The 21,486-nt window shown below is 53.6% G+C and overlaps 1 protein-coding gene across 5 annotated transcripts in view; it reads right to left on the bottom strand.

The window, feature by feature from the left end:
* Positions 1–21,486, bottom strand: part of PLA2G4E (phospholipase A2 group IVE) — a 32,884-nt gene that overhangs the window by 6,816 nt on the left and 4,582 nt on the right. For 2 of the 5 annotated variants that reach the window (XM_036923759.2, XM_057488724.1), the window contains exons 2-15: positions 20,800–20,872; positions 15,114–15,250; positions 13,412–13,543; positions 12,381–12,421; positions 10,363–10,405; positions 9,560–9,623; positions 8,532–8,692; positions 8,343–8,432; positions 7,931–7,968; positions 5,962–6,097; positions 4,522–4,658; positions 3,608–3,830; positions 1,119–1,233; positions 428–685 (exon numbers count right to left, since the gene is read on the bottom strand). In XM_036923759.2, the coding sequence (XP_036779654.2) occupies positions 428–685; positions 1,119–1,233; positions 3,608–3,830; positions 4,522–4,658; positions 5,962–6,097; positions 7,931–7,968; positions 8,343–8,432; positions 8,532–8,692; positions 9,560–9,623; positions 10,363–10,405; positions 12,381–12,421; positions 13,412–13,543; positions 15,114–15,250; positions 20,800–20,872 (1,648 nt within the window). Of the gene's footprint in view, positions 1–427; positions 686–1,118; positions 1,234–3,607; positions 3,831–4,521; positions 4,659–5,961; positions 6,098–7,930; positions 7,969–8,342; positions 8,433–8,509; positions 8,693–9,559; positions 10,216–10,362; positions 10,408–12,380; positions 12,422–13,411; positions 13,544–15,113; positions 15,251–20,799; positions 20,873–21,486 lie in introns of those variants that run through there. The other 3 variants (XM_057488723.1, XM_057488726.1, XM_057488725.1) reach the window with 3 other exon arrangements.

Here is a 21,486-nt window from a genome sequence, read left to right on the forward strand (position 1 = left end):
CAGTGGCTGGTTCTGCCCCTGGAAACAGGCATGTTGCTACCTGGAGCCAGAGTGGGAGGGGCCGGGAGTTTGTGAAGCTCCCAACTTAGGCAGCCGCTCCCAGTTCTGGTTCTGAACAGATCCCAGGGAGGCCACAGGAGACAAGGACATTAAGAGAGTCCCCTCGGTTCCCCAGTGATGTGAATGCTCCTGTTGGGTCCTTTTGGGTCCAGAGGGTTACAGGGAGGTCAGGGTGGTCTGGGAGGCTGGTTTCAGGGTAGGTTTGAAGCCTCCTGGGAGGAAGGGATACTGGTAAATGCCAGGAGGGTCACATGCTCAAGGGATAAACCAAGCCAGCCCCAGCACCTGGGATGAGATTCTGGGAGAACGAGGCGGGGCGGGCCAGCACGGGGCAGGCCGCCCCAGGGCCCCCCCAGCCAGGAGTCACCTAGCATGTAGCACATCTGGGACTCCGGGATCCTTCTCATCAGCCGCCCCATGAAGAACTCGGAGCCGAAGAGCTCAGAGGGGATGAAGGCCCCATACTTCTGCATGCCCACCTCGTAGGGGGAGAACTCACACCACTCTGCATAAGAAGAGGCAGGGCAGGATGTCAGTCTCAGACCGAAACAGTCAGGTGGTCCCTCCTCACCCAGGCAGGCTCCCAGGCCCTTGGGGAGCCTGGGACTGGGAGGCCGCAGTTCCCCTGCAGGGCACATGGAAGCGCCTGTGACCAGCTTCTGCTAAACCCAGCAAGACAGCTTTGCGTTCTGCAAGGCTCAATTGCACCTCAAAACTGGACAAACCAGGACCAAAACTGACCCCGAACCAGGGCACATCTCTGGAGTTCCTCCCTTTGGGCAGCTTAAGAAATATCTAGAATCCACGCTCTTCATGACTTTGTTACCCCTGTACCGTCAAGCCCGTCTCGGAGAAACCACACCACCTGCCCTATCTAATCATCTGCAGGGCGGAAGCGGGAAGCAAAGTCGACTTCTTCAGGTGTCAGCACAGTTTTTGACGTGGAGGTTGGCAAAGGTGTGATGGTGGGGTATGTGTGCTGGGGTGCTGGGTGCCTTTGCCTGCTGAGAAGAGACCTCCCCCTACCCCCTTGTAAATTGCTAGCCCACCAATGTTACCTCTGAAATCCTGGTTGCTTACATCATCCTTGACATTGATCGTGAGGTAGATGGGCAGGGGATTCTGGCCATGGCACAAAGCAGCACGCTGATCTGACAGCTTGCATTCATTTTTCTGTGAGGAAAAGAAATGGTTAAGGAGAAAAAGCAGACGAGCAGCCTGGGTACAGCACAGAACAAGAAGACAATCTGGACCTCTAGCATTTTCCAGACCTGAGCCCACCAGGCTGCTATGTAGGTCCCAGTGACCCCAGGCAAACCTGCTCTTAGAGTTCCTGGTACACTGTTTATTTGTCCTTGGGCTATTGACCACCCTGATAATGGGGGCAGGACTGACCTACAGTTTAGCGCTGTCCCTCAGTGTCCCAGGGTCTCCTTCTGTCTCAGGGGCCAGAAAATGAAAAGGTCAGGGTGGAAGAGGCCACCACTGCCCCACTTAATCCCTATCATCTCCCATCCCCACTGAAGCAGCTCCAGTTTTCTTATCTGCTTTTCACATTGGGATCCCTTATAATATTTATTTCGGGGGGACGGGGGGAGAGAGCTGTTTTTTTTTTTAAATGAAAGGCTTAGAAATTGGGCACCAGATGGCAGCTGAGGTCCCTTTAAGTCCCCAGAGCACTTTGAGAGGAGCCATCTCCCAAAGTGAATCAGTCAGTGTAGACAAGGCCAGTTGAGGTCTTAGAAGCCCAGAGTCTGACCCCAGGCCAAGCAGCTGCCTGCTGGGTGACCATTCACAGTCACTCAAGTGTGTGACAGACCCTGAACCTCTGTGGGACAGTAAACACATACATGGGCCAAACAGCTCTTGGGCCTCCCTTGAAAGGCAAACGGGTGCCTGTCGTTACTGGGTCCAGAAATCCAGGTGCCACAGAGCGGGGTGTCCTGGAAGTAGAGGAAGCTGCAGACCCAGGGAAGAGTCCGGCCCACACTTGATTCCTCAAGGGAAAGGGGCTCCTGCCAGAGCAGACTGGGGGAGCAGAGGCCCTCTAACGGCATACTAGGCTTGCTTTCTTGGGAGCCTTGGCTCTTCCCACACGGAACTCCAGGCAGCACTCAGACCTCCCATGTCAAAGCTTGGTGCTTTCTCCCTTGCCACCTGGGCACTGGCTGATGTTAGATGTATTAACTCCTACTTACTGATGCAATCCCCATTTAAGGAATAGCACAGAGCAGGGTGAATTAAAACCTTGTCTTGCCTGAATCCAAAAGCCAACACCCTCAGCCTCTGCCTGCTCTGCCTTCTTGTGAGGACAGATTAGAGAGGGTGGACTATGAAAAGAGGCAGGGTGGGGTGGGAGCCATCAGAATCCGTGACTACCTGAGTCTGAATCCCCATTGCCTAGCATGCAGGAGGTCCTTCATTTTGTTGAAAGAATGCATGTAGGAATGAATGAGTGCTGAGGATGAAGTCATCCTCAGTTGCTCAAATTGTCTGGTTTTCTGGAAGATGGGACCCCCTACTAGGAAATAATTTGCTATCTCTCCTTCTTCTGGCAAGTTCTGATTTGAATTTAGAAACTCCTCAGACACCTACGGGAGTAGAGCAGATAGCCATGGGCCTGGATAGAAATTAGGTGGGAAGCTCTGCTTTGGGGTCAAGCAGTGGCCAAAGTTGGTTCCTGTGTGGGGCCTGTGCAGCCAGAAGGGTCCAGGTATTAGCTGAGCTCCGCCTGATGCCCAGGACCATCGCATCCCATGGGGACCCCACTGCTCCACTATGTCCCATGCGGCTCTCACAGAAGCCGGGCCCCAGCACAGGCTGGTTATTCTCTTGGGCACATATTGCCTGGATCATTGGACCTCAGAGCAGGAAGGAGCTCCTTGGGCCCATCCTTTGTGAGGTGCCCAGAAGAAGGGGCCCTGCAGACCTCCAACCCCAGGAAGCGTAACTGGCCAAGGGTTCCAGCTCCCATGCTCTGAAACCCATGGCTGAGGCCGAGGCCACACTTCCCATGGCTGTTCCCAGCCCACGACTGAGGGTTACAGGGACACTGAGGCAGGCCCATTCTGGAGGACTGCTCTGACAGCACACTTGGTTAGAGGACTCTCTAAGGGCCTTGCTGAAACTTCTAGACCTCACAGCAGTCCAGGATCCTTCCACCCAGTCTTTCTCCCCTCTCTCCTCCACTTGGGGTCAGACTTGTAGCACACTCTGATGACTCTCCAGCCTTCTCTAGCTCCCACCCATCTTTGCTCACAGGTGTCTTGGCATGGCTCTCAGAGGACATGCTGCCTCTCTGCGGAGCTGCCTCCCCCCAACACCAGGGGCTCAGTCATACTCGAAAAAGATGTGGGAATACCATCTTATCATCTTCCTCCAGCACCCATTTGGGCATCTCCTGCTTCTTACAGCCAAAGTATGAACCTGTAGGTCTAACCTGCCTCCCTTCTGCTGTGACACAAGCTCAGACCTCAGGTGTAAGTCCAGAAAGAGAGCTGGCTATCAGCCAAGGCAGGCAGGGTCCCAGGAGAAGCTGAGCACCTACCTCATCCCCTAAACAGGCCTCAATCAGCAGGCCCCAGAAATCTGTAAAGGTGACTTTGTAGCCTTCCTGACTGCGTTGCTGAAGCTCCTCCTGGAATTTGAAGAGCTGGTCTGGGAACAGGGCAGGCATCTTGTCCTTGACCACGTGCCTCCGTGCTTCGAATACAGCAGGCTCCAGGTCTTTGGAGGACCAGTTGGGGTCACGGTACAAGTTGGCCATGGTCCTGGAGAGAGACAGGTGTGCTGAGAGAGCTGAGCCATCCTGGTGCCACTGGCTCTGGACCTGGGCAGGACAGGAGGTGGGGCAGTCATGGGAGACCCTAACCTGCCATGGGAGCCTGGAGGACAGGGGTGAACACCAGCACTCAAAGCCACCATGGCTACCACGTGTGGCTGCCTGCCATGCGCCAGCTAGAACGTGCCGCCTAAGAGTGAGGATTCTGGACCCGGCTCTTCCTGGGTGCGAGACCAGGCTCTGCTGCTCAGATCCCAGCTGTGTGATCAAGGGCAAGCTACTCAACCACTCTTCGCCTCAGTCTCCTCATCGGTGGAATGGGGAGAATCCCAATAACTGTCCCTACCTCACAGAGTTATTGTGAAGATTACTTGAGTCTCTGTCACAGCCCCGGAGAAATAGTAAGGTCAGTAATGACAAGGTGTATAACGTGTACAGTGTCTCTTGTGGACCCAATACTGGGAGAGCCTCTCACAACATCGCCACCAGGTCACTGCTCTTGTTATCTCCACTGTACAGATATAGAGACTGAGACTCAGAGAAGCTGAGCCGAGTGGTGAAGCTGCCCAGGCTCCATGAACCACTCTAACGTGGGGCGGGCAAGCTTCACCAGAGATCCTGGGCCAGCCTGCTTACTGCTTGCCCTGGTCCCCAGCAGACAGTGGCACCCTGCTCCTTACCAGGTGGCCCCTGACAGGCCGGTGATGTAGCTGGCACAGTTCAGGATGTTCAGCTTCTGCAGCCCCAGCAGGTGGCCATACATGGCGGTCATGGATCTTGCTCCACCCCCAGTGGCCATGATAGCTATCAGCGGTACCTGGGGGGACACAGAGCAGCCTGTGGGGAGCAGTGCTGGGGAGGAGAAGACTAGGAGCAACAGACAGCAGCTTAGAACAATGGAGGAGGAGAGCTGGCTGCAGACAGCAGAGACAGGGGCACTGAATGGCCTACAAACCACTTTTCTCAGAGTGGTGGGCTGCCTGGTAGGTCTAGGGCTAGACCTTAGCTCTAAACCAATGGCTAGTGTCAGCGAATGGCCCTGAAGCTTACACAGGCTTGGGAAATCAGAAAGTCACAGCTGGAAGAGTTCTTTGCACTGTTAATTGAGTCCTCACTTAACAGACAATGAAACTGGGGTCCAGAGGGCTGAGAGCCCAGCTAGGGTGTGATTCTCTGGTGGTTGCAAATTGACATCTTCTATAGAGGGATTTGATGTGAGGGCACCATGCCCAGGGCTGCCACAGGATATATGCTCAATATACAGCATGTGTGTTAGAGCAGGGATGGATGAATATTTGATGCAGGAAGGAGCAAGGCTGTTACCCTGGGTTTACACAAGTTTAAGGCACCCTTGGTGTGTGTATCCTAAAGGTGGGAGGCAGGGTGGAGGTCCTTTGCCAAGATTTACTCTTACTGTCTTCCTTTGAGTGGGGGCTGTGAGACACTTCTCGGGGCAAAAGCCTGCCACAGGCCTCCTCAGGCATGAGGTCTCCAACCACCTACGGTCAGCCTCAGAAGGCAGGTGCTGGGAGGGCTAACCTGCTGCCAGGGTGTGTGGGCCTCCGTCCACCAGTGAGGGGACAGGGCGCTCTAACCGAGGTGCACCTTTGTCTGTCCCACGGGAAGAAGCTGGCCCTGTGACAGAAGCCACCTCTCTCCAGCTAACGACTGCTGTTCCTTCTGGAAGGGTATGTATGCACATCAGCAGGAAGGGAGAATGGAGGGCCCAGGGCCTTTGGGGTAGAGGTATGGGGTGTGGGGGTGGTGGAGCTCCAAATGTTTTTCTGGCTGGGGAGGGGAGGCCACTTTGTCCCCATGCTGGTCTTCCCCAGTCGCCTCAGGATCCGTTAGTGAGTGTGGAGGAGCGGCTGGGGCTCCTTCCTCTCTTCACTCTGTCTTTCCTTCCCCGCCCCTTGTGAACACACCACTGAACATACCATTCAGCATAACCCTGACCTGGGCACCTGGAACTTCAGCATAAGAGCAACCAGGGAAGGCAGAGCTGAGGCCCCCCTGGGGCAGGGCAGGGCTTAGGGGTTGCTGGCAGGGCACCGCATTGGAGGACAAGCTTGGCTCAGAGTGGGCACTGAGTGTAGGCTGGCAGACTGCTGCTTACCCACCTCGTCCATCTGCAGATCCTCCTCCAGCTGCAACACCTGCTTCAGCCCCTTGGCCGCCACCACCTTCCGCTTCTGCAGGAACTCCAGCTCTGCCGGGCACAGGCTGAAGCCCAGCCGCACGTCCAATGTCTGGGGGCTGTGGGGACAGAGACCCTGGCTAAGTGGGTCTGTAGTCCCCATCTTCATGGAGAAGACATGGCCTTAGGGTCAGCTGGATGTAGACTTGAAGTCCAGTTCTGCCATGTACCACCTCTGTGACCTTGGGCCTCTGCTTTCTCATCTGTAAAATAGGGCTAATCATGCTTATCTCCCAGCACTCTCTTTAGCATTTGCTGAGATAACAAATGTAAAGCCCCCAGGGTTTAGCTTTGTAAGCTAAGTACCTGTCAGCAGGTGCTCAATGAAATTAGGGACCCATTGAACCTCTGCCCTCTCAGCAAGATCTGGGAAGTCCAGAAAATTTTCCCCCAGGTACCTGCTGCAACCTGAGGCCAGACATGGGTGATAAGGGGTTCTGAGATCTTTTTGGCCAATCCCTTGGGATAAGGCCCTACAGTGAGGGCTCTCCCGAGCGGGATAACCTTGGCCCATGCTTGTGGAGCTCACAATCTTCAGTAAGCTCTGCCTGCCCCAGGAGTGATAATCCTCCTGTGTAAGAGACAAAACCCCTCCTTATTCCTGATCTGGCCCTGTCATGCCCACAGGTCTGCAAGATGACACGGGAGCTGCCACAGCATGCTCAAGGCCTCTCTTCCTTCTATCACATCCCTGCCCTGAACAAGCCCTGCGCAGAGGCTCCTGGGCCCTGCTGATCTGTCTCCACCCCTCCTCCCCCTGCTCAGTCCCGGCTCTGAGCCTCTGCGCAGCCTTTTCCCTCACCAGAAGCTTCCTCCCCCTCCCACCTACCCCCCTTGCATCCTTTGAGGCCAGCTCCCCCTTGACCCTGGGCAAGTGGACCTTGACAATTTCTGACCTGAGTCTTGTGGCCTGAGGTACGAACAAGGCTGCAGTCCCTGAAGGCAGCGCCTGGGGGCTCTGCCTAGCAGAGGCCTTCAGACACAGCTGTGAGGAAGAGACTCTTCCCTTGGCTTCAACAAGGAATGAATCATAAAACAGCAACAATAACAACATTAGTTGATATTTGCTGTGCCCCACTTGTCATAACACTTAGTACTTCGCATGTATTATCTCACTGGATCCTCAAAATAGTACTTCTGGTATTGCTCCAATTTACAGATGAGAAAAACTGAGACTTAGAGAAGTTAAAAAACTTGTCCAAGGACAACAAGCTAATCAAATTGTAAATGGAAATATGGTCACTGATTTCTGACAAGTGTGCCAAGACCACTCACAGGGGAAAGGACAGTCCTTTCAATAAATGGTCCTGGGACTACTGAATGTCCCATGCAGGAAACAAAGTTGGACCCTTCTTACACACTGTATATACAAATTAACTCAAAGTTGATTCTAGACCTAAATGTGAGAGCTAAAACTATAAAACTATTGGAAGAGAACCTGGGAGTAAACCCTCATGACCCTGGATTAGGCGATGTTTTCTGAAGCATGACACCAAAAGTGCAAGTGACAAAAGAAACAACACAGATGGGACTTCACCAGAATTGAAAACTTCTGTCCTTCAGAGGAAACCGTCAAGAATGTGCAAAGACAATCCTACAGTAGGAGAATATATCTGCAAGTTGTATATCCAGCAAGGCACTTGTATCCAGAATATACAAAGAACTCTTACAACTTAACAATAAAAGGCAAATAACCCACTTTAAAAATGGGCAAAGGATGTGAGTCCATGTTCCTTCATTGAAGATACACAAATGGCCAATAAGTCCATGAAAAGATTTTCAACATCACAATCCATCAGAGAAATGCAAATCAAACCCAAAAGATACCACTTCACCCCCTACCCACCGCGGGGATGAATAAATTAGAGGGACAGACGGAGAGGGCACTTTACCAGGGTGTAGACTTCATGTGTAATTCACAGCTCTCGTCCTGGGAGGCAGAAGATGAGAAACTTGTCAGAGCTGACAATTCAGAACCAAGTGACCCCAGCCACAGAAGCAGAGGCTTGCCACACTGTCCACCCTCGACCCGGACCAGCACCCACTGGGGCACACACAGTACGTGCTTTTATCCCCACTCCTCTCCTGGACGGGGCCACCCCACAATTCTAATGCTGCCTCTTACACTCTTGGGCTCCACCTCACAGCTCTGCAGTCGCCTACCCCACAAGACTCCTCTCTCCTGCCCGAGGACCCCCATGAGTCGCCTTCTCCCAGGCGCCCTTGCTCTCTCTCCCCATCTCCCTGACAAAGGAGCTCCAGGCTAAGCTGCTCGAGGGCCCCTTCCCAGACCCAGGCCCTCACCACAGGCAGCCTCACTGCCTGGCCATCAGGGAGACAATCGAGGGGCTGGCAGACAGGGCCCTTCTTCTTGTGGGCACAGCAGCAGCAAAGCTGGAAGGGAGGGTGGGTTCTGTGAGGCGGGTGAGGGGCTCCTCTGGCAGCCCCGCCTGCCCTAGCCCCCGCCTCACCCCCGGTGTCAGCGCCTTGTACCCCACAGCTCCACTGGCTCTTGGGCACCTCCACCTGCATCTTGGGCTGGAAGTACTTGGGGTAGTGGAAGCAGGCAGGGTTCGGGCAGCAGGGCTCCAGGCAGCATGAGACGCGCTGCGTGTGCTCATAGGACTCACTCACTGCCACCAGGAGGTCATTCACTGGAACACAGGACAAGAGGGCTGAGACCCCTGGGAAGCCTCTCACTCCCCACCCCCGGCTTGGCCCAGTAAAAAAACCTAGCCGGAGGCACCCAGGCCAGGGGTTTAGAATCACCTGGAGCACTGGTTAAAATGTCCCAGGGAGTCTCATTCTGTAGGGCAGGGCAGGGGCCCAGGAATCTGCATTGTACAAGGCCTTGTGTGATGTTGATGATGAGGTCCCCCCAAAACCCTCGGAGATGCTGAGTTCTCTGGACTCAAGGTGCTGCTTCTGCAGGAAGTGCCCCAAAGTCCCCATCCTGCTGCCCTGAAAGCCCCGCACCGCCAGTGTGGGGTAGAAGCCTCTTCCTCCTCCTGCCCCAATGTCCGTGGGATAGGCCTGTCCCCGAGGGGTGGGATGGGGAGTTGGCTGGAGAGTCTCATGTGTGTGGAGCTCTTAGGTCCCTGCCAGCTATAAAACGCGGGGATGCTGTGTGAACCGTAACCTGACGCGGTTGGAGGGGCCCCTGGTTGTCAGGGCCTGCCCACCCAGGTGCTGACTGCTACACTAGACCCAGGGAACCTCTGGTCTGGCAGGGCTGCAGCGCAGGTCTGTGTGGGCAGTGAGGGCAGCCCCGTGCCACCGAGCCCTGGCCCTGGGCACGCATCAGGCCTGGGGAGCTCCAAGCACCATGTGGGTGCCTGGAAGAGTGTGCCCTTGTGGGGCAGGGGGAGGACAGGACCCCTGAGGGTGAGGGGAGCCCCAGGAGCTGCACCAAGCTGTTCCCTGACTGAGCCCAGGGCAGCTGTGAAGCAGGCCAGCTCTGGTGCAGGTGGCACTGGGAACAGCACTGCCCTCCCCCCAGGCAGAGGTGGTCACACGCTCACTTTTCCTGCTCTTCCACCGCTTCCTGGATTCTGCATGGACCTCCAAGCAGGAAACTTGTCGAGCCTGAAAGAAAGGAAGGCAGAGTCATTCTGAGCATAAGGGAGGAGAACCAAAACTGGAGGATAAATTCAGTGCTGGCCTGACTTGGGCCAACTCCGGGGCAGGCTGCACGTGCCGACCACATTTACTGAACCCGATCAGGGCCTGTCATCTCATTCAGGGATTGAGTATTTGAAAACAAGGCTGTCCTGAAAAATCTAGGTGTACGGTCACCATTTACTAGGGGTCATGTTCTCAGCTACAGGTCAAGGATGGAACCTGAGTGGTTTGGTCAAATTCCTTTACTGCAAACTCCTAAAGACTGATTCTTTGGGGAGAGATCTCCCTGAATCCTGAAGCTTTAGATACATCTAATTGAAATGACCGTTCAACAGCTGAATCAAGAAAATCTTTATAATACTGAACTTGGGCTCATAGAGAGACTGGAGTTGAGGGGAAATGAGACAGAAACTGATTCAGGAAGGAGGCTGCCTCCTGGTGGGGACTTTATTGGGAAGGTTCCCAACAGGTCGTCGTGGGATGCGGGAAGCTGGGCCAGGGTGGTGTAGGTCTGGACTACTTCCTCCCCACTGCCGCCCCACCCCTGCCCAGGCCAAGCCCCCTTTGGGAAGCTTCAGTTGGTCTGACTCCCACAGTGGGCTCCGGGACGGGGCTGGGCCTGGTTCTCGCCCACAGTTCTGGTCTCTGGGCGCAGCAGCTGCCTGCAGCCTCCCGAGCTACGAGGGCCTGGAAGGACAATTACCACCAGCACGCCATTAGTGACGAGGGCCTCAGGCGGGGAGGAGCTGAAAGACAAAATGAGAACTCGGCTCAGCTGGGTGCCTCTTGGCTGATTGCTCACAAAGCTGATGAAGAGCTCGAGTAGGTCAAAATGGGAGGGAAGAGCCTTTCTGGTCCTTATGAGAAAGGCTGGCTTATGACACCTCAGAAATTTGGATTGTCAAGGAGAAAACTAGCATATATTTTAAAGAGAATGTCCAGGGAAAAAACAAATTATAGATTAGGAGTAGAAGAGTTCCTTTTTTTTTTTTTCCCTTAAAGGATAAATGGTCTTTATGTCCAACCAGATGCAACTGCATGGAATTAAGAGGATAAACAGTTGTAAGAGGCTGGAGCCCACCACCTAGAGAGATGCAAACAATTCTGGTAGCAAAACTGACCCATTCACCCTTCTGTGCTTTACCTGATTTAGGTATTTAACAGATAATTCTGACTCAGCCAGAGAGGGGCCTGGTGAATATGAAATGTCCTCATGTTATGAAGTCAAGAATATAAGCCTCCAAGTTTACGATTAGCCTAGGTTTCCCTCGTCAAAATTAAGCCCCAGATAATTGTGTCTCCAGATCAATTCTCATAATCAATTTTGACATATTTCATTTTGCAAGCCACTTTCTAATTCAGCCAAGGAATATTTTCCCCCTAAAAGTCCTGTTGAACTAAAAACTGCAGGAGAAAGCCCAGATTTTCTTTATTTTAATTTGTCAGGCAGTTGTAGATGGGAAAGGAGGGACCCCACATAGTTCCAAGAGCCCCCAGGCAGAGAACCCCCCAGTGGGATGTGAGGAGCCTTCGCGCTCTAGCTCCCACCCCTCACCCTCCATCTGTCCCGCACTGATGGTAAGTCCAGGGGACTCAGCAGGAAGCAGGGAGGAGCCAGCCGCCTGCCCATGGCAGGCACACTGCCATCCTGGGGTGGCTCGTTTCTTCTGGGCAGGGACCCTGCTCCCCTCCCTCCCCACCCCTTCCTTTCCTTCCTCCTCTCTTTGCTCCCCTCTCCTTCCCATCCTCCAGCGCTGTGGCCCAGTTCCATTCTAGCCCCCAGCATAGTTCTGTTGCAGGACGCTGCGTCATTTTCCTAATTGAAAATGGTGGGGAAACCTGGTTTCCAGGTAGGCTGCAGTGGGGCACAACCTCTGCTGCAGGCCAGGGCTTGGAGGAGCTTGGTCTAACAGTTCAGGGTCAAGAAGGAGACACCTTGGTCCTGATCTCTCTCTCATCCTGGTCTCAGTAAGGCCCCCATCACCATGGCAGCAAGAATTCTCTGGAGGCCATTCTCAGGAATGCAGGGAGCTAAGGCAGGCAATTTGGCCAGAGTACTAGGTCTTTAAAGCAATATGGATGTCAGAAGAACAGGATGAGTAGGGGTGGACCCAGAAACCCACAGTATTTAGAAGCTCCTGAGTAATTCTGATGTCCAGTGAGCAGTGCCAGGGTGTGGATAAAATGAGAGTTCCTGTGGCCAGGATTCTCACCTGGCTCTGGTTGACTAGCTCACTGCACACCTGTGGGCAATACATGGCTGTTGACTCTATATAAAGAGCTCCGCCCAGTGCTCTGGGTGCAATACGGCTGCAAGGCTGCAGGAGAGCAGAGCAGAGGCTGGAGTGGTGGCAGCACCGAGGGCAGAGAGGCCCAGAGGACAGCTGTGTGGGACGGCTGTGCAGACAGAAGGGCCCAGAAGCAGATACTGCCTTGCTGCATACAGACTCACTCTGAGTGAATGGGATTCTAGTGACTGACCTGCCACCTGGAAATAAAGCTGGGTATAACCCTTTCACCCCAAAGAACGTTTTGCTGTCAATTTCTTTGGTCACACTGAATCCATAGCGAACTTGCCCAGGGCTGAAACCCATTGGTAAGACACAGGTTGAGAGCAGAAGGGCGAGGATAGCAGACAGGTGGACCCGGCCCTGAAATGCTGGTGCCCAGAAGCCTCCTGGGGTCAGGACCTTGACAGAGCCATGGGCTGGGCCTACTCACCTCCCCTCCAGCAGGAACTCTACCTCCAGCTCTTCTGTGCCCTGGCAGGAAGAACAGGGAGGCAGATGTGAGCTGGGGCTGCACCTCTCTGCAGACCAGGCTCCCCTCAACCCCACCACCTCAGGAGCCCCCATGGACCTCCCTCTGTCCCCCCCAGCCAGCTGTCCTGCTGTCATGGAGTTGGGCCAGATCTTCCCAGTTCTTGTCCCCTCTGCCTCTTTCTGTCCCCAAATCTCTGATATCAGGAATATCAGTGACAACTCAGAGGAGGGTCAGGGTATGGAGCTGAGCCCCAGCATGCAAATCCCTCTGCACCAGAACATGTCCCTTTCATCTTGGCCCCTGCTCCACAGTGCTCCTCTGCCAGGGAGGGCTGAGATACTGTTCCCAGCAGGCCAAGCTCTGAAGGACAGGAGCCCCTTCCTTCACCCATTTCTGTACACTTCTTGCCATGTAAATCCAGGGAGTTGTGACATTGAGCCTTAACCTCCTCACTGGAATGTAAGCCAGGCGACGGCAGCAATGCTCATCCTCTCACATGTCCCTGGTGCGTAGGACAGTGCCTGGCCCACAGAAAGCATTTGAGTATTTGTTGAATGACTGAACTAATAATAGCCTGGTCCTTTCCAGCTCTGACTTCTCTGATCTGTGGGTTTGTCTTTCTGTACCCTCACCTGTCCTGTCCCCTGGGGCCATCCCAGCAGGATCCTGGGGGAAGAAAGGAATCTACACTTGCTACATCTCCATTTTGTGGTGTGAACAGTGCTGGGTGCCTCAGTCATATTTTCCCATTTAAGCCTCCCAAGGACCCTGTGTGGGAGGTGTTGTATAGATGAGGCGCAGAACTCGGAGGAGTTGAGTAAGTTCTGCAAGCTCACACAGCTAGCAAGAGATAGCACTAGGACTTGAACCAGCAATGTTGTCTTTCCCCCACTTGGCTACACAGAGAGAAGCCCATGGAATGGCACCATGGGAAAAACCAGTTGCTCCTCATGAGGCAGGAGGCTGAGGGCCTGGGCACCTGTACTCACTTCTGGGTTGAGTGGGAACTTCACGTGGGTTTTCTTTCGGAAACAGAGCTTGGTGAGGTCATAGAGAACTGTCAAGAGATGGTCATCTGGTGTCACTACGTCTTCATCACAGACACTCAGCTCCAGCACGTTCTGGGGGAGAAAGAGTACAAGTCTGGTTACTGTGTTGCACTGACCTATTCTCAGGACAAGGGCGCTGACCTCAGTCCTAGTGAGGAGGTCGGTGTGAGGGATGGGGACCAGCACAGAGGTCCCTGTCAGGTGTGAGAAACATTGTAGGGTAATGAATTAAGGGAGGAAAGTGTCTATTCCTTTCTTTCCAACTCTCTGAAGACTTCCAGCCCCTCTTCTCTGACCCTCCTGCTGGAGAATTTTGCTCTTTTGCAAGCTTGGCAGGGACCTATGATGTGAAATGGATTGCATTTCACCTCAGGGAAGGATAGAAGGGCAGAGCACTGTCCAGCGATGGGGCCCCACAAGCTGAGGGCTCATTTGGTGCTAGAAAACCAGGTCAGGAAAGCTGAAGTCTTCATGCTGTGGGAGAATGATGTGGCAAAGATTGCTGGGGTTCTGACACTTGATGGGGTTGGGTGAGATGTTTGAACTATATCCACTGGCTTATCAGACCCTAATGAGGTCTCATGGATGGTTCCAAAACAGCATGTCAAGAGTTGAAGGCCTCCTGTTCCAAGGATCCTTGCAGAAGTGGGTTGGAGCTGGGTTTGCCCATTTGATCCCTATTTAGTGGACATAAGGTAGTTCTGGGGGTTTGCTACTGAATGAGATCTGTTGACCCTATAATAACAAGAAACCCAACTATGTCCCAGAACCAACCCCACAGATCCATATGAGCAGCCTCATAGATTTTTATAGACAAAGGAGCCCACATTCTGATTTCGAATGGCAGACTGAGACCTCACCAAAATCTCCCTTGCTCACTGAGACCACAAATATGACAGAAGAGATATTTTAGAAATAATGAATACAAAGTCCTTCTCGAAAACAGAAAGGACTTGTCATGAACCAGAAATGGAAAATCATCCCTAAAATATGGCAGCAGCAAGCTGGATGGTTCAAGCCTCCAGTACCCCAACACTGGGGTTGATGTCTCTGTGACATGGTCAAGTTTGCCTGGAGGGCACTGTGCCGGGGCAGCCACAGCTTAGGGGGCTCAAGGGAGACTTCAGTGGGAGAAGTGAACTCAGCGTGGAGTCATCGCATATCTGAAGAACACCAACACTGTGGAACAACTCAAGTGAAAGAACTCACACGCAAAGAATTAGAAACAATAAAGCCATATGAAAAGGATTTAAGATTGAGAAAACCTAACCTAGTGCATAGAATGGTTCTTCCTCTCTGTGTATTCTCCTACTTGGAGCATGTTCTGGAAGCACAGTCTGTTTTGGAGCACAGTCTGTTTTGCAGACAGTAGCTACCAAGTGCTGGCAGCAATTAGGTAAAAGGACAAGAGAGGCAGGAAAGAAGGTAGAAGGATAAGTTAACTAAGAGGGACAAACATGAGACTGGCTGAGGGAAGGAGTGGGTGAGTGGGAATACAGATAGGTCTATAGGAGGACAGGAAGTAGGTGGAAAGACAGCAGATAGGTGTAAGAAGGACACCTAAGTTACGAAAAGGATGAGCAGGCAAGGAGGGGAATAGAAATGCAGGCAGGGCAGGCAGGAGCAGTCCCCCACAGCTCACCTTCACTTTGCTCTGAATCTGGAAGGCGAAGGTCTCATTCCACTCTGGGTTTGGGCAGTTGGAAACAGTCCTAGTCCTCAGCCTCTCATGAGAGGCGGTGGGCAGCCAGAGGCTCACAAAGCAGTCGGGGTGGCTCACTGTCCAAGGAAGACAAGGGTGGGGGGAAAGAGTGAGGAACAAATCCAGTCCAGAGAGGAGAGCATGGAGTCAGAAGGGAACTTCAGGCAAGTCACCTCACGAGCAGGCCTCATCTTAGCTTCAGGTCCCACGGGTCTGACTCTCCAGAGATCTTTGTTCCAGAATCCTGAGAAGACCTGAGGCTAGAGGTTTCACAGACGGGGACTCAGGTCCCCCTGACCATTCTCATGGACACAGATGGCCTCTGGCTCTTATCAGAATCACCGCAGCTCTCCATTATTTCTGTCCATAAGCAAAAGCTGCTGGTTTGGGACAAGGCATGGCCGGATGGTTTTCCCTCTCCCAGGAGAAGAATCTGGAAGACTGGCCCCACTTTACCTCCTACCTTAGCCCAAGGTACCAGGGAAACCAAAGTAGGGTCCTGCTCCTCCTGTTGGCTGAGGTGGAGCAAGGATTAGAAGGGACACAGCCTGCTGTGCGCCAGCCCTGAGGGTCCTGATGGAAAAGGACTTGAGTGGAACAAGTCATTCGGCAGGATCAAGGAGCAGGGGCCACTCTCTATGCGACAATGCACCCAGGCAGGCTCTCCACACTGACACTGATGCTCCCTGCATGAGGTTTGTGACCCAAGAAACCCTCACCTCGGAGGCCATGCACTTTTTATTCATTTGGCATGAATAATCCAAGTGTGATATTGCTGGATGGAGAAGGACAAAGGCTTGATCCCATCAGGCCCTCCTAAAGTAGAGGGAAACCTCCCGAGTCTTCTGCTTGGAGCAGCAGAAGACATAAGGAGAAAAATAGCAGCCCCACCTGGCTCACTCCCTCCATTCTACTTGGGACGGGGAGGAAGAGGTGCCACGACTGCCTTTGCCACTCTCCCGGGGTCAGCCCTGGGGCGCACGCCATTCTGTAGAAAATGGTAAAAATCAGTATGGTTTCCAGGGTCACCGGTTCCTCTAGAAGGTGAAGCTGGTGTGGGGATGGGGCTTCTGTACTGGCAGGCCTTATCCAACCAGTTCATAATGATTATCAGTGATGTCCCATGAGAATGGAACCAACGGTGTCTCCCTGGACTGACTTAGTCCTTTATTGTCAGCACACTGAGCACTTCATCAGAATTAATAACCACAGTTCATGTCACAAGTGCCCCTTGCTTCTGATTTCATACCCTACATCTGGTGACTCTTTGAGGGCTCACCATTCTGTGAGTTGGAATCCATGGCCCTCCTCCCATTGAATACAGGTGAGATGTCATAATCATTATTTAATCCAGACTCAAAGAAGGACCAAAACCCAACAGAATCAAAAGAAAATGATGACCTCATCATCCCCACCCACTCCTCCATGCCTGACCTGCTCCTCTTCACCGTCAGCTCAGATGTGCAGGCCAGACACCAAGTATTACCCTTGACTTTCATGTGGAGTCAACTTAACTCCTTCGATCTCTCCAGCCCGTCCACTTCTGACTTGCCCTGCCACTGCCTAGGTGTAGGCCGCCAGCCTCTGCACTTCCCACCTGGACACCTTGTCTCCTGTCTTGCCCTACTCTAATCTCTGACAAGAGAAACCAGAGGGATGGTTTTTAGATTTGAGCATGTCACTCCCCTTTTAAGTTTAAGATCCCTCAATGGCTCCCATCTGCTCTCAGGAAGGAGTCCTGACCACTTAACAACGCTGTTCCCTTCTCCCCCAACCTCACCTGTCTTCCCTCCCTATCACCCAGCCCCTGCCTTGTACACACACACACACACACACACACACACACACACACACACACACACACACACCTAGAACAGGCTTCTCTTCCACTTTTACCCCACCTTCCCTTGGCTAGCCCCTTCAGGTTTCAGAAGATGCCTGTTCTGGAAGCCTTCCCTGAGCCCCCAAGTCTGGGTCAGGTGCCCCTCCTAGCCCAGAGCCTTCTGCTCCTCTCCCGGCAGGACCCTGGCTGCAAAGGCAGGTTGGTCATCTCTCTTCACTGTGCCCTCAGCACGGAAAGTCCTGGGAAACCAGGCGTGGGAACATAGTTGGCACTTGCTGGATATTTGTTGAATATGTGAATGAGTGGACAAGCCCAACTTTCTGCTATCGGGCTTTATCAGTAGCCCAGAAACTCTGGGCTGAGTCAGACTGAAGATATGGATACACAAGTTGTCATGTCTAATTGCTCTGCCCATAGGGAGACTCCCTGGGGATCTGTTCCATCCTCCTGGACCCATCCCTTGGCTTTTCCTGGACACCAGCTGCTCCTCTTGGGCCCGAGGCATTCTCCTGAGGTCTGCCTCCTGTACCCTAGAAGTCTGCAGGCAGGGACCCCACCAACTCTACACCCTTTTGCTTAGCATGATTTGATGGGCCCAGTAAAGTCTGCTTTGTCCCTAAAATACCTTTCCTATCATCAGTCCATGCCTGAAATTTTCCCATTAAATAAAATCTCAGTATTTTTGGTTTAAGACTTAAATCTCTAGTTAAGACAAAAATCCTGGAAGAGACAGGATTGATCAGACCCCCACACTTCAAGTGTTAATTTGTTTTTCAGTCCTTTCACAGAGAGCTGCTTCCTCCTCTTCCACAAAGTTGGGAAGGGGGCCTGTCCTGCAGAGGGAGGGGTGATGGAGGGAGGCCTCTGGGGCTGGAAGATCAGCCAAGCCTCATCCGCTGACTAAGGACAGTGACTGTTACTGGCAGTGAAGAATGGTTAAGCAACGATGACCCAATTCTGAGAATTTCAGGGTCTTCAGGAGATTTCCTAGGCACAGACAGATTCTAGTCCTTGTTCCTCGTGCAGTGACAGAGGGCTAGGTCACCTGAATGACATGTGTCCTTTCGTGAAATGTGGGTGGAAAAGATGACTCAATGCTCTCTACCCATGTTGAGAACATCATCTCCCTAATACCTCTGGAGACACCTGCCTCACATCCGCTGGGGTGCCGGTTGAGTTTTAATTTTATTTTCCCAATAGGAGAAAAACCCTTAGCAGCTGGGAGGTTTCCAGACTGACTCTCTCCCAGTCATAGCCCAGGGCTGGGCCGAGTGCTCTTTGACAAAGGAGGCATCCCTGAATATCATCCCTTTCAGGCTCCTTGGAATTTTGGGAAACTCAGACACATACTAGAAGACTGAGCCAGAGAGGGGCTCATTTTTTATTCAAGCCAGAAGGGAGTAATTTGGGCATGAGTAACCCAGAAACTGGAAGGCCCTGGGACAGTCTGTTCTCATCAGTCAAGGCAGCAAAAGAGCCCAGCCTGTGGCAGCTGAGGGGCCTGACACTGCAGTCCGGGCGCCTCCAAACATCATGTATGCCCCCCACCCTGTTCCTTGGGGAAGTGGGGAAAACATCAACAAGTGTTCCCAAAGGGGACCTGGTACACCCAAAAGGCAGCCAGTGTGCCAGAGGGGCATGTGGGGAAGGGGAAGCAGGGGCAGGGAGGCAGGGGGAGCCTGTTTCTCGGGCTGACTGCTGCCCCAGGCCCCCACATCTGGGATACATAGGTGTGGCAGGGAGAAGTCAGAAGAAAGCACCCTGGGTAATGGGAAGGGCTGAGCACGCACGGGCAGGCATGCTGTGAGAGCAAGCGTCCAGGGTGACCCCCAGGGCTGGGACAGACACACCTCAAAGCAGCGGGATGCTTAGTGCAGCAGCTGGAGTGTGGGAGCTGTGGCTCTCCCAAGGGATGTGGGGGAGCCCTGCTCCCCGGGAGGGTGAGGGGTCGGAGTGACCCATCCCAGCATGGGCAAGAAAGGTAAGGGGGTCAACCAGGCCCTGGGCCCAGGGGACACATCCAGGCTGCTCAGACCACTCACTGATGACCCGGGGGGGCCCCAAGGAGCCTGGAAGTCTCTGGCTCTTCGGCCAGGCCCCTTGGCAGAGCCAGGCCCAGACGGGACTGGCTGGAGCTGCTCCAGCTGGCATGGGCTCTGGCCGCCTTGCTCTCCAAGGGACCCAGGCTGAATCCTGCCTGATCCCTTTGCTTTCTCTGGGCCCCGGGCCCTCCCTCCTCCCTCCTCCGCCCTCACATTCATCCCTGCACTGCAGCAGCGGCCTCCTAACCAGTTTATCAGCCTCTCCCCACTTCTGATCCTGCACAGCCTGCATGTGAGTCCTCAGGAAGTCACGCACTCCTTTTCCCAGTTGCCCAGTCACTTGGCTCCGGATCCCTCCTCTGCCTGGCTTCCTGCCGTCCACCAACCCGCCCCATCTCCTGGTTTGCCCGCTCTCCTCCCCAGCAGTTAGGACCTGGGATCAAACACTGCTTCCACTTTAAGCAATTATTAATCCTCCTGTGCAAAAGGGGCCTCCCAGCACTACCCTCAGGTTACTGGCAGGATCCCCCCCCCCGTTGTCCCCAGGTGGGCCCCCTGGCAGGTGTGCAGGGCCTGGGCTCCTCTCCCAGATAGGGCTCCTGGGGCCTCTGGACGCCACGTCCTGCCCCCTCACATCCCGGCCCTCAGAGCAGCCTGCCTTAGCTACTCCCAGCTTTAGCATCCTCCTGCGGTTCTAGATTCTGGCAGGATTAGAATGCCATTTTCTACAATGGTTCTCTAACCGCTTCGGGAAGAAATGCCTCCCCGTGTTAAAATCTATACTTGGTATTATGGCTGTGTGTATTCTCTGCCCCTCTGAGGCCTCCCCTGCCCAGGTGAATCCCAGGTAAGGGCAGTGGGGGTACAGTGGAGCTTTGGAGATCCATGGTGGTCCTTGGGCCATTTCTTGCAGTCACCAGTGAGCGGGGACCCTCAGCCATGGGGCCATGCACAGAGCTTTCACCTCCTTGAGAGCGAAGCTTCCCTTCTAGGTGGGGGGAAGATGGGGGCAGCAGAGGGAAGGGATCTGCATTCTCCCAATCTCTTGAAATGCCACCCCCAGAGACAGGTGTGGGGGAGCATCCTGCCCACCCACATGCCTTCACTTCTGCCTGAAGCCAGAGGCTTCCCAGGGCCCCCAGGGCCTGGGAATGCAGCAGGTGCTGGGATGAAGGTGAAATTAAGGCTGCAAGAAAACACTGTGTAAACAGCTCTGGTGGGCCAAACCAAATCCACCAGGCTCAACTGTGGACCTGGTGCCATGGGGCTTCTGCCATGGACCCCAGAACTTTTGGGACCCATGTCCAGAGAAGGGGCACTGGAATCAGGTGGGCAGCTGGCCCCATGACGCTTCAGGGTCTTTCCTTGTCCTTCACCCCACACAGCCCCTAAACTCATGTGGAAGCAAGGAGTGCCCTGTGGGAGAAGCGGTGCTCCTGGACATGGATACTAGGGAGGGGAGAGCGGGTAGCTGTCTCTGGGACGCAGGCAGGCTGCAGGGGCTTGTGATGCCGAGGTCCCAGCTAGAGGGAGCGGCCTGGAAACATGATCTAAATGCTCAAATCTGAACTATAACTGAGTATAGAACACACACACACACACACACACACACACACACACACACACACACACACACACACACACACACACACACACACACATACACACACACTTGACCATTTCTCCATCCGCCAGGCCCCAAAGCGGAGAACAGGCAGGGAAGAGAGAGGAGGATACTCACACACATCAGCCTGCCGGATGTTCTTCATCCGGATGACCCTCACTGTCAGCACGTGGCATGGAGACAGCTCCGCCTGTAGAAGGAGAGCAGAGTGGACTCACTACTCAGGCAACGACAGCATGTGGTCTTGACAAAGAGAGCAGCAAAGCTGGGCCCAGGCTCCCACTGCCCTGATCAGAAAGCCTCCTGACAGTCCTTCCACATTCCTGGAGGACTTCTCTGGCCCCTAGGAGGCCCAAGGTTGCCACGGTCCCACTAAGGGCCAGCACAGCCAGGAAGGGGGTGAGCTTTGTGCTGGTTCTGTCCATGCCTTTCCTGTTTGAATCTGGGGACTGAAGCTCTTTCCCAGGCTTTGATGAATGCTTTTACCGTCCACTCCCATCCTGTGCCCACAGCAGATGCCACTGGACTCCTCGCAACGACTGTACCTGTAGAGGTTGCTTAACTAGATCGCTTCATGCTCCCCATAATCTACTCTGTTGCTAGAACCACTTTATGCTTTTTTAAGAGCCTGCAATTCTTTTCTACTTAAAATAATATTGGGGTTTGGGGAAGAACATAGGAAGTGTGAAGAGCAAGAGTCCCTATAATCCCACCACTCAGAGTGACCAATATTATCATTTTTTTATGTTAGGATTATTTTTATTTTCAACTCAGACTATCTGCAGATAGGTCATCTCTCTTGGT

The sequence above is a fragment of the Manis pentadactyla genome, chromosome 11 (assembly GCF_030020395.1).
Source record: "Manis pentadactyla isolate mManPen7 chromosome 11, mManPen7.hap1, whole genome shotgun sequence".
Taxonomy (NCBI): domain Eukaryota; kingdom Metazoa; phylum Chordata; class Mammalia; order Pholidota; family Manidae; genus Manis; species Manis pentadactyla.